The sequence below is a fragment of the Copadichromis virginalis genome, linkage group LG14 (genome assembly GCF_057382275.1).
Source record: "Copadichromis virginalis isolate Kocher_CV1m ecotype Utaka linkage group LG14, C_Virginalis_male_GT1.1, whole genome shotgun sequence".
NCBI classification, from domain to species: Eukaryota; Metazoa; Chordata; class Actinopteri; order Cichliformes; family Cichlidae; genus Copadichromis; species Copadichromis virginalis.
In genome coordinates this window covers 25,633,840-25,651,698 of record NC_140631.1, presented here as the reverse complement: position 1 = coordinate 25,651,698, position 17,859 = coordinate 25,633,840, and the positions used below count along the sequence as shown (strand labels likewise).

Here is a 17,859-nt window from a genome sequence, read left to right as displayed (position 1 = left end):
ACCAATCTATGAATCTATTTAATGAAAGGCACATATTTTACGCAATAACCGCTTCAGAGTTATCCCAGTTACCTGGCGTCTATACCTAATCTCTTACGTTTTAAAAGAATAGAAAAGCATATTGCTATAATATAAAATATGAGATATAACTGCAAATGTTATTGCAGAGGTTATAAGGATATAAGCAATACAAAAAAATATAAATATAAATATAAAGATGATATGGGGAAAAACTATAATTCACGTTAACATGTTATATATTACAAATGTGTCCCAAAGGCTTTTGTATTGCTGTTCTTGGTTATGGCTGTCTTCGTTTCACAATTTATTTTCCAAAAATCAAAAATCAAAATCAAAGATAAAATCTCGACCGGAAATAGCATTGTTGATCACTGCAGCTAACTTTTTCGTTCCCGAAACCATTCCTGCTCACAAAATGGCAGGAAATTCATTCCCCTAGCGACATGTTTATTGTCTATTATAGAAAACATGGCCCTTTATTTGTCACCCACACTGGGCATTTCACGAGGAGGAAACTGATCTGGGATCCGGGATATACAAAATAAGAGCAGCAAAAAAAAAAAAAAAGGTTAACGTTTATTTTCAGGTGCATTACATTTAATAAACGCTGCCTGGTGTTACTTTATTTTGATGTTAGTTTTAAGACTGCACGTAAGCCGTTTTGTGAAAAGGGATTTGTTACGAAATCAATGGGGCCACGATGTTACACTGCGGTTAGATTGTGTTTTGCGCTGAAGGCTTGGAAGCGGAAGTGTATTATTTTACCAACAGAATAGTAATTTTTCTCTGTGCGTGTGAGAAAGGAAGAAAGGAGGGTAGCTTATAGTGAAGTGGAGCTGGGTTTGGAAAAGGGCACGGGGTACTTTTTTTTATATTTATATTCGTCCATTCTGCCCGTTCCCATCTCATTATCCTGGCGAAAGGTTGAACAGTTAAAATGGAGGCGGACAGAACCGGCGGAGGATCTAACCCGAACTCCGGAGGCGGCGACGGCAGCAGTGGAACGGGGCGCAACCCAAACGGGCCTAAAGCAGGACCGGGCCAGGCGACATCAGCTGGTGGGACCGGGGCAATGGCAGCGGCCGCAGCAGCAGCCGCCGGGGCCGTCCCCGGACCGTTGCAGCAGTCACGGGAGCCGCAGGACGGGGAGTCGGGGATGACGCTTCCTGGGATCCTGCACTTCATCCAGTACGAGTGGGGACGCTTCCAGGCCGAGAAATACCGCTGGGAGGCTGAGAGAGACGAACTCAGGGTAAACGTATTCATCACTAACCCCGCGTTTGTGTAGCTGTAACGCCAAGGAAAGGCCTGGAAGGATGTCACCGGAGCTCCTCCGGTGTTGCTTCGCGGATGTACACATGCCCTGCTATCGGTCAGTTAGAGGATGACAAAATGCTAATAGGGCTAGCATTACAGTTGACCAGGATGCGTTATTACTATACAGTAGATGACAATGTGGGAGCTGTTTGACCTCCAGTTGGAAGAAGAAACAGCCACCAGCACTCTTTTAAACATAAAATATTTTTTGTGTCAATAATAATAATAATAATAATAACAAATATATATATATATATATGTATATATATATATATATATATATATATATATATATATATATATATATATATATGTATATATATATATATATATATATATATATGTATGTATATATATATATATATATATATATATATATATATATATATATATATGTATGTATATATATATATATATATATATATATATATATATATATATATATATATATATGCCTTAGAAGCCTTCTGGGCTTCTAAGTCGATACAGTCAATACAGATACACACCACAAGATTAGATAATAGACTTTTATGTCTGCCCGGAATAGCAAGCAGGCTGTGGTGCAAATAAAGAGGTAGGCAAACAGTTTAGGTGTGGCTACCTTGTCTTTCCATATTATTTCGTGCAGGTACACATGGAACTCACGCTTGGGTCACACGTTATTTTAAGATTTCTGGCATTTTACTAGGATGTGCAAATACACGTTAGTTTGTAAGGAGACACTTATCTGATTCTTTTGTACCCCACACAGACAACTCAAGTGATCTGTGAGTCTGTTGTTGTGGTTAAAAAATGATAACAGTGTTAACCAGCTTTGATTTCCCTTAGCAGTTGCTGCATTCAAAATAATAAATGTGTAAGCATTCCTAAACTGCCCTTACTTAAGACAAGTCTCCCTAAAAACAGTAATTTGATGGCTGTGATATGTATTTATAAAATAATTTGCACAATTGATCAGTTTGACCTTTGAACTTAGGCGCACAACACAGAGATGAAGTTCATGAAGGGATAATGCTTTGTGATCTGTAGTACCAATGCCTCCATACCCATGGCACACACACAAATCAGCATTTTGAGCTAGGACCAGTTACACACACACACACACACACACACACACACACTCAGTCAGTCAGTTGTGTGGTGTATCTGTGTCTATGTATGGACTAAAGTTGTATTTTCATTAGCAATGATTAATACATGAGTATTGATGAATAACAAGTGTTAGGATGAAAATTTGTAGTAGTCTATCTGCAGCCAAACTTGTGCTTGTACTTGTGTTTGTATATATTATCTTTACTATGAATAGTGTGTGATTAGTGTAGATTGACCTTAAAAACAATGCATCTGCCTATAGGCTAGAGAAGTTGACTTTCATTCTTAAAGGTAAATGGTTTAAAGCTGTAAAATACCCGCCCTCCAAGAAAACGAATGTGAGCTTGTGACTCGGTGCCATAGGAAACCCCATGAGCAATACCTGTCACAGTTATTCAGATGCCAACAGCAAAAGACAGACGTTGTACTATTCACCTCAGCTGTATGCATAAAATTAAAAGGCAGAGAGCATTACTGGACAGATTTTTCCAGGATTAAGAAAGGTTAGGAAAACATACAAACATATTTTACCTCTGCATTTGGACAGTTCATCTTTTGTGGTTATCCCTCAAGTAACTACAGTTCTTTTTTGTAATAAGAATGAACTCTGGAGTTCATGAGTTCGACAAAACCACAGAACCCCCCCCCCCAAAAAAAAAAAAAAAAACATATCATTTCCCACTCCTCTGTCACTGTGCTTCTCACATTGCCCCTAACTCAAACATACATAGTTATAAATAGTGGCTTGATAAAATATGAATGAACAATAACAAATGGGCAGTGCTTGCTGCTTTTATAAAAACGAGGGAAGAGCAGGGAATAGAAAGCAGAAACAGCCAATTGCTGTGTCCGACATGCCATTAAGTGCTTGTTATGGAACTTTGTATGTGCACATTGGCTGCACATGGTCTGGCTTCACGGGTACAATTAGCACCACGCTTGTGCTGAGAGAAAGAGAAGATAACTGGAGTGCCACGCTGAAAAACTGACCTAGCTTACAGTTTAACACCCACGGGCCAAAGGCCTCTGGCTTTTGTTGCCAACATGCTCTCCTCTCACTGAGCCAGTTAGTGTGCCCCCTGGTCATAACCTGCACAGTTAACATGCTGTAAATGTTTCCATAGTGTAGTTTGCTCACATGTTGTCTGCACATGGTATTTTCCACACTTTAATTTCAAAGGCTTTACTGAGTCACATGCAAAATTAACTCACAATCATTTGAGATCTGTGTGACTTTGTGTGCAACAGAGGAGATCTCTTCATGTGTGTCTTAGCATGTCTCTGCAAGATCACGACACGTGCGCCGCTAATGTGTTGGTGTGTAAAGCCACCTGTGGCGCTGTGTCTTCACTGACAGGTGGCTGTGGCTTTTGCCTGTCTATAATTCAATTACTTAAGAATCTGCTCTGTGAAAACACACACAGTAGCAGTCTTGTTTCTAACTAGGCATTGTTTTTGCATGAGAAGAATCCTAATTAAATCTACAGGGTATTCCTCAGATAGTCATTTATTCTACAGAGAAAAGGGATGACCTCAACCTGTTCCTCTTTAAAGTGTTCTCATTTTCAGCCATTTCATTTTATTAAGGATGTTAGTAGACATGTAGAATAGATTACTGGTGACCCAAATTACATCACATCCTGTTTGGTGTGAGTCTTGCAGTCCCTGGGTACGTATCTCTAATTAATAGCTCTGTGTACTCAGCCGTGACACACATATGATGTCCATGTGTATTGTGTTGTTTCACAGCACTGCTCTTGCATTTGCAGTCTTCAACATGCAGCGTTCATCCTTTATTTTCCTTATTTAAAAATTTCCATTCCCTTTCTCTTAAAAAAAAAAAATTATATACTGTTTGTCAGTCAAGCATGTTGTAACCTTAGTCATAAAATCCCACTAATTGGGATGTCATTATCTATCTATCTAGCTACCACTCTTGGACTGCACACACAGTGTCACTAGCACACTCCAAGCACACTGTCCCAGAAAAGATTTTTTGCTCTACTTGTTTGCTCATGGATTCTCTCACGGGGTGCGAAGGGATAAAAAGATGGAGAATAGCCAGTGGAGGAGGAAAGCTGCCCTTGACCCTATTCTGCAGCTAGTAGAGAAGGACTGACAGAATAGGCTAAATGTGGATGCGCTCCATGCAACAGCAAACTGTGGAAAGGTCAGCGGCAGCGGGCCTCATGAAGGAAAACCCACCCACAGGAAGGCTAGATCAGATGGCGCGACAGGTTTGCTTGCCCCGTAGGCCCTTTGTACTTTAGCCTTTGTTAGTTTACCAACATATTATGAAGAAAGTAACCACAGTGTCATTGTTAGCTGGGCTATGATAAATGACACCCTAGTGGTTTTATTACTCTTTGACCTGTTTATCAGATGGAAGCAGATAGTTCTTTTGCTTTTGATATTAAAAGCAGTGATAGGTTTCTATCTGCTGCTCCACATCTGTTGTGATTGTCTCAACAGCTTCTGTTCTGACGTTAAGTGACAGTCTTGCAATAAGAGCACCTTGACTAGTGGATGAATGGACGGCCTTGTCTTAAAGCTCCTGGCCTGGATCCCTCACATGAGTGAAAACAAGAATTTGAAGCAGGCAAAGGGCAGAATGACAGAGACAAATGAAAGTGAAAAACAGTGCGGTTATTACATCCCCTTGTGTAATTACACAGTCTGCTGTAGCAGTCCCATGGTACAGCTTTTTTTTTCTTGTTCGTGTAGAAATTTTTAGTTTTAGGACCCTATTTTACTCACAAAGTCAGACATAGAAAGCAGCATTTGTTCTATTTTTAAAGTGAAACCGTAGAAAGGAAGAGCTGTTGGTAAGTCCTGCATAAACACTTCCATATAACAATAAACCCTTTGAACCTGTGTTTTGGTTACCTTTATGTATCAGAGAAAGGTTGCTCTTGCATTGTACTTGGGGTGTGTGTGCACAAATGCAGCCTTGTCTCCAACTTCGCCAACAAGACAGTGTCAAGGCTTTGAGGCATGAACCTGTCCTTCTAGGAGCACAGGGCGAGACTGGTACACAGGGGTGTGATGGTTATCCGTGTCCAAAGGCAAGCTGTAGCTTGTCTGTGTGTGAGTAAGAGTAGAAACGTGTGTCTTTGCCCCACGAGGGTGAAGTAAACACATTGATTTAATGCCTTATTCTTTTACACAACTGATCAAATTTACGCCATTAAAAGAGTTAAGTCATTATTCAAGAAGAGATTTACTGTTACTGTGTCTGTCTACAGGAGGCTGCTGCTGATTTAAGCACTTTTGTTCACTGAAGTACAAGTCTGGCTTATAATTAAGTTCACAAAAAGCACCTTTCTGCATCTGGTGTTATCTACATAACTTTTAGTCACAGTCTTTTAGTAAGCTTTTAAGCAGGACTTGTGTCAAGGCTGTCAGTACACTAAAAAATCTGTCTGAACAACTTGTTTACATACACAAAACCTCCCTGAAAATTCCTCAAATACTGACCTCTACTTAAATCATAGTACACAGAACTGCTGATGTAAAACAATTATAGCATTTAGATTTGAAGTAGGTTTTTTTCCAAGCTCGGACTGCATTCCATCTGTGCTCAGCCATTTATAGTACACAGTATACAGTGTACATGCTGTGCCCACACCATGACATCGCCCAGCTTTGCCTATGTGGTAGTTTAGTAAGTTTATGCACATTCACATCTGATTATGTCGCTCTAAAACAAGTGTTTTTGCTTGCATGTAATGTGCAAAATACATCTTCTGCATCGTCTATTACAGAACCCAACTGCACAATTACTGCATGCATGTGTGGGAATGCAAGCCACAGAAATAGAGCAAATGAGTGAGACTGTGTCTTATGGATGGCTAAGCTAAACTGGTTTTCATTTCATCTCAGTTAATGGCTTAGATGTTATTTCAGTTAATTCATTAGTTATTCTACTTGTGAAAAGACTTTAGATAATGTACATGTACTGACCTGCTCCTCTTAGTTTAGGCCAAGAATAACCCCACAAAATCTCTGTTTTTCATGCCCCTATTAGCCCATGTCTACAGTGTTAATGTACTAGCTTTGAGAGTTCTCTCCAAAACTCTCAGATAAGCATATAAATTCACGTTGCATTAATCAGGATTACTCAGCAGCAGTAGCAGCAGTAGGAAGGTTTGCTTGGCAGATTATCCTGTGTTCCACTAGCCCTCCTAGCTGGTTACATGACTGTGTGTGTATGTGTGTCTGTGTGTGTGTGTGTGTGTCTGGGTATATATGTGCGCTTTTTCTCAGAGATTGACTACCCTTCCGAGCAGACCAAGTGTCTGCCCCGTGAGACGGCGTTTTTAGATTGTTCTAGTTTTATAGAATTGCGTATGTGTGTGGGAGCAGACTCGTGGACACAGACAGGGGCATGCAGAGGAGAAATGGGCTGTAAAACAAGCTGTATTAATGCTTCAGCACCACTTGGCACAGAGAGAGAAAATGCCTGTTGTGCTTGCAGTCACCATCCTGGGAGTAGAGACAGGGTTAGGGCTTTTTAACCTACTTCTGACAGGGATCACTGTTTAGTTAGTTAGTTTGTTAGTTGTTTGTTTGTATTGTTTCTCCTCACTTGGGCATTTTTTTTCTCCTTCTAAAAGCAGGCAGGATATTTGTTGCCTGATGTTAAATGGACAAAAGTTGCATACTGTGAGCAGGCACAGCCGGGTTGAAACCTGCATTAGCAATCTTTGTCATTAAGTCTGGCAAATATTTCACATTTTTGTCAATTCTTGCATTATGATGGCTTACTCAAGGGAAACCCTGTCTCGGTGTAGTGCTTGGAAGCCGTGTCATCACTCTGTAGTCTCTTATTACCTTTCTATCTCTCAGAACTCACTGGGGAAAAGTCAGAACAGGCAGAACATTTCTTTCCTCAAGGTAAGAATTTTATCAGCAGTGAGGAAGGAAATGGACAGGAAATGAGAGAGGAAACACAGCAAAGGATGGGTCTTGAAAGAGGGTGTTTGAATTTGGCTGCTCCATGTCTTGTTTTTCCTCCTTTGCAGATGCGCAGTGAGGCCTCGGTTAGGAAAGTTAAAATAAGAGCCCTATTCCACAACCCTCTACTTATTGCTCTTGGCTTTCAGAAGTCTTTTTTTCTTTTCTTTTTTTTGCACAGCTAGTCACATCAAACCTTTTTGTTCAGTCTCTCATTGCGATGTTTTGTTGATGTTGAATGATTTACTTTTCACCCCAAACCGAGACGGTGCATGCATTTTGTAACTAATTCTTTTCCAGGTCCCAATTTATCTTACTTTTGTTTATGCTTATATGGACAGATGTGGTGTGCGCGTTCCTCACCATGCTGTGTATATGTGTGTTTCAGGCTCAGGTTGCGTTTCTTCAGGGTGAGAGGAAAGGGCAGGAGAATATGAAACAGGACCTGGTGAGGCGAATCAAAATGCTGGAGTACGCCCTCAAACAAGAGAGGTAAAACGAATGCCTGGAAAGCCCCCCCTTTCTGTCCTAGTCTCCTTATGTCTGTTACTCTTTCAGTCTGTCCTGGGAGTTTGCATGCTCCAGGCATAATGATTCTTCTAGTGAAAGATGTATTTGTGGAAGCTCAAAACGTTGCCCTCAAGTGTTCCTTTGTTGCATTACAGGGCTAAGCACCAAAAGCTGAAGACAGGAAATGACCAGAGTCCTGGGGACAAGAAACCAGAGACAGAGGCAGATCAACGTATGTTTGACCAAGTCCTTATGTGCTCTGTAACTTGGACCCATTATGTTGTCTGCTTCTGTTACATTTAGATTCCTGTTTAGCGTTGAGCGCAGTTCGAAGTTTCTGCTTCTCTCTTTTTCTTCTTTTCTTCTCATGCCCTGCTGTTGCATCACTATTGAACAATCTATTTTCTGTAGTTCCCAATGGGCCGGCTGAGTCAGATTCAGAGCCAGCCAATCAGATGTCCTGGAAGGAGGGACGTCAGCTACTACGCAAGTAAGGCTTCATCATCATCCGTTCCTTTTTATCTCAGTGCCATATTAATGTGTTCCATCACAACTTCATCGTAGACATTACAATTCTGATCTAGGCTTAAATGATTCATTTATATGACCATGTGTGTATGTGGATGTAGATATCTCGAGGAAGTGGGTTATTCAGACACCATTCTGGACATGCGTTCTAAGCGCGTGCGCTCCCTTCTTGGGCGGAGCAGCCCTGAAGCTAACGGGCCCCCACCCAGTGAAAGCTGTCCTGAGCCTGAGCCACGAGCAGGTGGAGAGTCCTTGTTGGTCAGACAAATAGAGGAACAGATAAAAAGGTGAGACAGTGGAAACACACGCCCCTCTTTGATCTTACACCACAGAAGAGCTCCAATGTGAACATTGATGACAGAGTAAACATTTGTTTTTTGCAGCACAAAAGCCTTTTTCTTTTCTTCTTCTTCTTCTTCTCCTTTTTTTAAATAGATGTACTTGATGTAAAGCTACTCCTTAAAAACTGAACTTTTCACTGCTGCTTGTGAAAGGCTGCAACTTGTAAAAATTTGTCTTTCACAGAAAGCATTTACTTGCAGTCTCGTGCCAAACTTTACAGACAAGTGCGATTTTTACATCACTTCATAATCAAACTAGTTCACTAACATGGCAGACTTGCATATGAAGCCATCCCTTAACCTTCCGACAAACACTTCTTACATTAAGTGTATCTGCATTTGACCTCATATATCAGGATTTGACCTGTCTGACTATTTTCCAGTATGGTAGTAGTTCATGGTATCCTTTTATAAACAGTGGACAATATCCAAATTATAAATCCATTTGTGTCTTAAAAATTAATTAAGCGATGGGTTGTTGTATGAGATAACTGTCACTGTATCATGAGACTGCTTAGTGAACAAGATTCGTGTGGAATCTTTCTGCACAAGCAGAAATGTGAAGACGGTGAAACAAAAGCACAGTTTAAACTCCGAAACTGGCAAAATAACACATGACAGAAGAGGTCTAAAAGTGAGGGGATTCCTCATCATGCAAGTCAGGATTTTTAATGAGCACTGGAGGTAAAATTAAGATAGATGTCACTGAAGTGTGCAGAGAGGCTCAGAAGTAAATTTTATAGCTAAATGTGGCATGTTTCATTTTTAATTCATGATAAATAGGGAGTTAAAAGGTCTGGGGTTGATTCTAAGTATTAAATTTGCATTTGATAGCTATTCATGGGACTCTCAACCTTCACTTTGAGTTAAGGAGGCCACCATTCAGCTGAAAATAAACCATACCAAATAGCAGAGATTTTAGCACTAACCAAATTAACAAACTGGTACATTCTTAAGAAAGAATGCAGCATAAAATAGCCCACTGAAAACAACTAAAGTGGGTGATTGCAGAAATATTTCCAGCCAAGTCTGTGGAGAAGGTAGTTTTCAAATCTAGAAACACCACAAAAGGGTTTACCACAAGATGCAAAGCAGTGGGAACACACAAGCACAAAAGAGCAGGCTTTGAACAGAGAAAACCAACAGAAGGAAACAACAGATCAAACGGTCTTCCGTTGAAATACTCTGATGGTGTTGTCCAGAGGCTACTGTGCTACCCATAATTCACAGGTAGCTCACAGCTGTTACAACTATGGGTTTTGAAATAATTTAAAAACAGTAAAACAATGTAAACAATAAATATATAAATAAGCAGTCCTTCTGTTGATCTTTGAGTGAAACATGCAGTCAAGATACTCAGCTGTGCATCTCTTTGTAGGAATGCGGGCAAAGAAAGCTCTAAGGAACGTGTGGGGGGTTCAGTGCTGGATAAGATCCCCTTCCTTCATGGCTGTGAGGACGATGACGAAGACGACAGTGACGAGGAAGATGAATTCCAAGGCATGGCCACCGATTGCATCGATGGCCCGCGCAAGAACAAAAAGTCTCGCGTGAAGGTACGGCAGGCTAAATAAAGAATGACCAAGAAATGTTTTCACAAAAAAATGAATAAATAAACAACAACCTTGCTTTCTGCTGTGTTCTCAGATGGGTTCGGAACCTATGACCACAGATATGGACCCTGAAGACGAAGAGGACGAGGATGACTCGGAAGACGCCCTCAATGAGTTTGACTTCCTGGGCTCAGGGGAGGATGGGGAGGGGGCGGGAGAGGCCCGGATCTCAGGGGATGGACGGGAGTTAGGTACGCTGTTGCCTTAGCAACATCATGAGCACAAGCACTGCCAGGATCACTGCCATAAATGTATCTGTCTTTATTGCCCCTATCCTTGCTCACCTTTTTTTTCCTTTACTTCTCATTGTGTCTTGACATCTCTTCTTGTCAATAAAACCAACCTCTTTTCCCAACCACCTGTCTCTCTGTCCTGTTTCACAAGCTGTCGGTCTGTGACTCCTCAGAGCTGTGTAGCTGTCATCTTTGTCTCTAGATGTACTTTCTGTGGTCCAGGGCCATTTCAGAGGTTACCACGCATGCTGCCTTTTTTTTTTATGTGTTCACATTTCATATTTAGAATCATATTTGCACTGTAGATGTGCTTTTGTAAATAAAATTGTACAAGTTTATGTTGTCATTACACGTAAAGAATGAAGTTTGCCTTTTAGCTTCTTTCTGCCTTTGTCTCTTATCTGTCCAACTGCTGACCTCCCCGGCCTTCCTCGACCTCTCCGCATGACGGTATTGTGTCTCTCTCCTCTTGCTGGGTTCAGAAAACCGCAGGAACAAGTTACAAGGAATGATGTCAGATTTCCCCCCTAAACCTACCCCGCCCCCTTCTGTATCCGGACAGGCTCGCTCCGGGGAAGGTAAGACTTCCCTACAAAATATGCCAATAAAAACATCAATTATTCTCTGCCGAGCATTGCGTTTTTAGTCTTCCCCCGTGCAGTTGTAGCTTAGTTGCTGAATCTCAAATTTAGATGTTTGCGTAGGGGTATGCTTGCAAGGTTTCTCCTGCAACTATAAATATTTCCTGTGGTACACAGTGTGGGAGTAGGGAAGTGGAATAAATGACACTGTTCTACAACTATCTAGGACTTATCACGATATTTCAAAGTGATCTCACCATCCTTTTCTAGATCCCTGACATTTGTCAAGATGAAATCATATCTCTTGTGCTTTTCCATTTACAACCTCCAGGTGGTGCCCTGGGTTTCTCCTCTGATGTCTTCATCATGGATGCTGTTGGCGGAGGTGACATGAACCTGGGAGAGCTGGCTGATCTCACTGTTGCCAATGACAATGATCTTTCCATGGATGTAATTGCATATTTTGTTCTGATCAATACAAACTATGCAATACAAGCTACATATGTACAATGAAAACATTTGAATGTTCCCTCTTTTCAAACATGTGTCCCGTCAGTTGCAGGATAACAGAGAAGAGTTTAAAAAGACATGGAACCCCCGATTCACACTACGCAGCCACTTTGACGCCATCCGCGCTTTGACCTTTCACCCGAGCCAAGCAGTGCTGCTCACAGCCTCTGAGGATGGCACACTAAAACTCTGGAACCTCAACAAGGCAATGCACTCTAAAAAGTAAGAACCCTACTGGTGACGATGTTTTTAAATGAAGACGTGTTATTCTCTGCCACACAAATATAAACTCCAGATCTCATTTTAACGGTGTCTCTCCACAGGAATGCGGCTTTGGACGTTGAACCCATCTATACATTTAGAGCACACAGGTGAGTTCAGCCTGAGAACAATAAAAATGCTGCAATTTTTTTTCTAAAAATGAATGATTAATGCAATCATTTTCAAATTAAATGCTGTGAATACAAAAAAAAAAGGGATGAACACGAGGTTTTTGTTTTTTGTTTTCTTGGGGGGAAAGGGTGATGTCATTTATACCTGCTTCTCTTTTGGTCTTGCTCTAGTGGAGCTGTTCTTTCACTGACGATGGGTGAAGATGGAGAGTCCTGCTACAGTGGAGGTCTAGATGGATCCATCAGGTGTTGGAAGATGCCGGACCTGAATGTAGATCCCTATGATAACTATGGTGAGTCATTCTTAACTGCTAATTATATAGCAGAATCACAAAGTTTAGTTTTTCTTTTTTTTAAATTACGTGATTCTTTATCCAGATCCTGGTATTGAAAGCAGTGTACTAGCAGGCCACGAGGACAGCGTGTGGGGTCTGACTTACTCTGCAGTTCACCATCGTCTTGCCTCATGTTCAGCAGATGGCACCATTCGTATCTGGGATCCTCAGAACTCATCCCCCTGCATGTCTGTCTTCAATAAGGAGAGAGGTAGACATTTGTCTTGACTTTGTGGGTTTGCTTTGGCGCTTTTTCTATTCAGATCCCACATCCTCATCACGTTCCATTGTTTGTTTGGTTTTTTGTGTGTGTGTGTATTTCATTTATTTATTTATTTATTTTTCCTAGAGCACGGAACACCCACCTCAGTGGCGTTTGTAGCCACTGATCCCAACCAGGTGGTGGTGTCATTTGATGGCGGTGAGACCCTCCTGTATGACCTCAACACAGAGCAGAGTGTCACTATGCTAGATACACAGACCAAAGATGGTATGTTCTGGACACAGTCTCCAACATAATGTGCAACACTTTTTTTTTTTTTTGTTGTTGCCACAAATAATAATTTGGTGAAAAATCATTAAATTCTTCTATTAGACTGAATGTGATGTCTTCCTTTGCAGGCAGGGAACTGATCAACCGTGTCGTCAGTCACCCTTCTGAGCCCATCTCCATCACTGCACACGAGAACCGCACCATCCGCTTCCTAGACAACAAGACAGGTATGTGCAGGAGGTGTACTGATGATTACTGAAATGTGTTTTCTCACATGCATCTGAATAAAAAATTTTTGTGCAGGTAAAGTTGTCCACTCGATGGTTGCGCACTTGGATGCGGTCACCTGTCTTACTACAGACCCTAAAGGCACTTACCTCATCTCTGGCAGTGAGTACTCGGCTTTACTGTGTGCTTACTTAGCTAAGTATCCTAGGCTTAATTTTTAAAATGCTCCTCTGTACACCGAGAAACATCTGTTTAATATCACTTGCAATCTGTATACAAGTAGCTTTTTAAATCACAAATTAATTGATAGTAATAGCAAATTTTAAACAAGGAAATTAAATGAGTTTTTTGTTTAGTTCTTTTGAAGAAATAGGAGATTATTTATGGCTTATGAGCAAAAAGTACCTTAAGAAATCCTGTAAAATCTGTAGTAACCGCAAAATATAACATATCACACTGTAGAGGCGTGTGTTAAATCTAGGTTGTAAAAGGATTCCTTTACATTGTTCTCCGCAGTCATCCCTGCCCCTCGTAACACTGCTGTCTTTGCTTCCTCCCACTCCTCACCTCTTACAGGCCACGACTGCTCGGTGCGCTTATGGATGCTGGACAACAGGACGTGCGTGCAGGAGATCACTGCCCACAGGAAGAAGCATGATGAGGCCATTCATGACGTGGCCTTCCACTCTTCCCAGCCCTTCATTGCCAGCGCCGGCGCAGATGCACTTGCCAAAATCTTTGTCTGACATCACTGTCGTCGTTCTGGTGAGATGGAGGGTGCCAGGAAAGAAGCAGTATGGGGCGAACAGGGAGCGGGTTTTTTAGGAGTTTTTTTGTGAGGAGCCATAAATAGTGAAAAACAGATGGCAATGTCCTCTTGTTATTTACTAACAAGAAAACATCCCTTTATATATTGTTGGATTTTTAAAATCCCTTTAAATACCAAATTGTGCTTCTGTTGTCCCCTTTTTTTATTGGTGTTTCGAGTAGTTCTGAAAAGCTGCTTTCTTTCCCTCCCTTTCTACTTTTAGAGTCCTACATCAATAACTGGGCCAAAAAAGACTGAAGACTACAGTGGATACATTTCACCTGCTCATACATACACACACACAATTAGTCCTGCACCCCACTGGCTGGGTCATCGCCACAGGACGTCAACCATCAACTTCCTCCCCCTCCGCTCCGAAAACTCCTCACAGTTCTCTAATGCCTCAGTGACTTCTTGTAATACTAATCACATCTTGTAATGCTTTTTTATAACTTTCAAACTCTGGCTGCTCTGTTTTCAAGTAATCATATTTGGAGTAACACTTTTCTACACTACAATATTCTGTTCTTTTTTTTCCTTTCCTTTTCACAAAGTACTATGTGTGTACGCTTGTGCGCTTCAAGTGCTTGCACAATGCTTGCATTTCACTGAGAGCCGAGGGGGAAACACTTGATTTTAAATTGTTTATTTTTTTTTTTAACAGTTGAAACATTGCTTGTGGCTAACACACATACGTAGGCTTGACTTAAAGGAATAACAGTTCTCGGCATTGACGGAAAACACCTGACCTAACCTCTGCATTGGGAATCAATGTGTTGCATTCCAAAGACTCGGTGAGGAGGATGTGTGTGTGGTGTTGGAGGATGTTTGAGTTAGTCGTGTGTGCTGTGAGGAGGCACTAGAAAGCTGAATAGTGTTGATTGAACAACCTAGTTTCATTGTATGTCTGATTGCTATAGCGTCCCCATGATTCTGCCTCTACGTATGTGTGTGTGTGTGTGTGTGCGTGAGATTAGATGTCACTTAGATAACTCTCACAAACTTATTTCTACAGATGTACAGTACGTATAGAGTCTCTCACACCGCATGAACCAGCTTAGGATGGATATGACTGAGCATAGTTAAAGTCTGTAGACTAGAGAGGTGCGAGGCTGGTCTGGTGCTTTTTACTGTACAGAGGAGTGTATGTGAGTGTGTGTGTATGTTTGTATATGCACTAGTTCAACCACGGTGCTATGAAAGACTTCATCAGTCTTGAGTCAGAATCAGGGACATGTTTTGTGAGTGTTTCTCTCTCACTGGTCCACACGTGTACGTTCAGTAAAATCATCATTCGTGTGACATTTCGCTGTTGGATCATTTCATTAATTGTGGTCAAATTTCAGAATTGGCAGTCCATCCTAGTTATGTTTTTCATTAGAGGGATGTGCATATGGTCGGCTTTGAGTGTCTCCGGCTCGAGCAGTGCATCGAGCTGGTAATTATTTTACAGTGGAGGAGCTCGGATGAGAGATTGTCTCTTTGAAGTCGGTGCCAGTTTTTTTTTGCAGGCTGCTCGCGTCTCGTGATTGTTTTTATTTATTCGGGCTTTCACAAAAGGCTGACATCACCTTTACTCGAGTGATGAGGTGAGGATTTCTTCTTCTTGAATGATGAACACAGGGAGCACATTAGCCGCAGAACTAATCTAGTGAAGCGTGTGTCCTCTTCCTGAAGAGGGATGCTGGACGGGTTTAAAAAAATAAACAAATACTCCATTTTAAATTCAGCCATACAAAAAAAGTGTTGATTTAAGACGTCTGACTCAGTTTAGGAGGTAAACTGTCAACTTTTGGCTCAGCTGGAAGCATCATTATTTTGAGACCCATGTTTGTTGATGTCCTGCATTTGTGCTGTTGACTACAGGACAGTTTGTTTGCTTTAAGTTGCCTCTTCACAGCTGACCTCGTCCCAGATTATTTTTTCATTACCTTTAGAAAACCTCTAAAATCTGCACTCGGTTAGGCGTCAGCTCTTCAAGATTACACACTGTGTGTCACACTGGTGGTCAGATGACAGCTTAACTCTTTACCCCTTGAAAGCCTACTAGAGGTAACCCTTGAAGCGCTTTCCTGACTGAGCGGCCTGCTTATAGAACAAAATGACTGAGTTTGCATCAGAAGTTTATGAGGGTGGTCTCTGCCTATTCAGCTACCCTTGGAAAAACCCAGAACTATTCTAAAGGTCATCAAACCACACCTGCATCCATATGTACTGAGGCGGCAAAGCTTCTTATTAAGAATACAGGGGAGGTCATCAGATGTTGTCTTTATGGGGGAAAGAGTTAAAGTTGGCTGGAGCTAAACACTTTTAATCACTGGTGACACTAGCATTCATAGTTCATTTATATATATATGTAGTGAGAGATTTTTTTTTCTCTCCAAACAGAGTGGAAGACTGTTGTGTGAAATTAGACAAGATGTCACACTGCTGTTCCTTTGACACAAGTCTGTCAAAGACAACAACACGGGGCAACTACATTATTATACTGCTGCTGGGCATGACGTCCTATTATCACGTATTAACTATTTGACCCCTTGTTGCACTATATCTAAAAGTGAATGCTTTACATTACAAGAGGATAGACAGGGTGCAGAAACGATGTATTCGATCTGAAGCGAATACTACAAACGTGGAACTGTTGCCGTTCACGGTTATATGACAGCGGGCGTTACTGACACTTTCTTCTCGCTCTGAGCTACTATGTCCCCTGTCTGAGAATGACGACAAATCAGTGTGACTCATCAATAAGAGGAAAACAAGAGGAACTCGAAGCAGAGGTTGTAAATGATGGTTAGAGTTGCCATTATGTGCTGTAAATGTCCATCATTTCTTTGTTTTCTTTCATTTTTTTCTCTCTCCTTTGGTTATGAATATGATTATTAAGATGTAAGAATACTGTAGTATCATAAGTGAATCATTCTTCCTTGCTAGGCATAGAACTTGCTTGTGATTGATAATGGCAATGTAAAACTTGTAAAAAAGCAAAACGATTAAAAAACACGAAAAACAGACGAAAAGAAGATTTAAAAAAAACAAAATCTGTTACCAGTCGGAGGCCAAGGTAAAGAACTCTCATTTCTTTGTGTTTTTTATTTTTTTATTAGCAATTTATCACTGTGTGATATTTTGTACATCATATTAAGCTGTATTCAAACAATTTCCTCCAACTACAAGGGATAAGAGACCTGCTTTTTATTAATTTTGTTTTATTATATATTTTTGAACTGCATTTTAGCTTGTATCAAATGACTTTTCTCTTTTTGTTTACGGGTCCCCTGTTGTATGTCATTAAGGAAGAAAAGACAAAAAAATGAAAATTTTGTACAGTGAATTGAGAGTTGAGTTTTTTCTTGTCTGTCTGTCTTTCTTTCTACTAAAGGATGCTGTACTTGGAAATACATGAAGATACATGAAGGTGTGATCACTTACACTGTAATCCTTACTTATGATGATCCGGTATAGGAGTAGGGTGATGAATTACTAGGAATTTATTTTCCAGCTTTCACACAGTAAAGTTAAAGATTGGTCTGAAGATTTACATCAGAGACTTTCCTGACTTTCAGGCCTTATGTATACAAACTCCACATGTCCTATAACATGGCTTGATGTCGTCTGTCATGGACTCTCTGTCTGGTAAATTTCATGACAGTCTTTTGATGTCAAACTCTGCATACATTGTTCATACAGTGTAACCTCATAATGACTTAACTATTCTTGAAACTAGTGTATAAAAGAAGTTAGGTTTTAGTCGTCAAATCTTGCAGTTACAAATGCACTAATTTTCACTGAGTGAGTGTGTTCATTATTACATGTTCAACTGCATAGTAACACAAATAGCTAAGCAGCCAATCACGTGGCAGCAATTTACAGCATTTAGGTATACAAACATGGTGAAGAT

At 40.8% G+C, this 17,859-nt stretch overlaps 1 protein-coding gene across 2 annotated transcripts; it reads left to right on the top strand.

The window, feature by feature from the left end:
- The first annotated feature begins 739 nt into the window (after positions 1-739).
- On the top strand, positions 740-17,292 carry strn4 (striatin, calmodulin binding protein 4). Of its 2 annotated transcripts, none has more exons than XM_085430138.1 (18): positions 740-1,273; positions 7,775-7,878; positions 8,052-8,128; positions 8,308-8,386; positions 8,526-8,711; positions 10,144-10,321; positions 10,413-10,569; positions 11,094-11,189; positions 11,524-11,642; positions 11,755-11,924; positions 12,026-12,073; positions 12,266-12,387; positions 12,473-12,640; positions 12,779-12,919; positions 13,051-13,149; positions 13,226-13,312; positions 13,727-13,915; positions 14,182-17,292. In XM_085430138.1, the coding sequence occupies exons 1-17, from the start codon at positions 959-961 to the stop codon at positions 13,894-13,896; spliced, it is 2,316 nt and encodes a 771-aa protein (XP_085286264.1). In that variant the 5' UTR covers positions 740-958; the 3' UTR covers positions 13,897-13,915; positions 14,182-17,292. The 2 variants fall into 2 exon arrangements, with proteins under 2 accessions (XP_085286264.1, XP_085286263.1); XM_085430137.1 differs by having other exon boundaries at positions 741-1,273; positions 11,749-11,924.
- Positions 17,293-17,859: the final 567 nt, after the last annotated feature.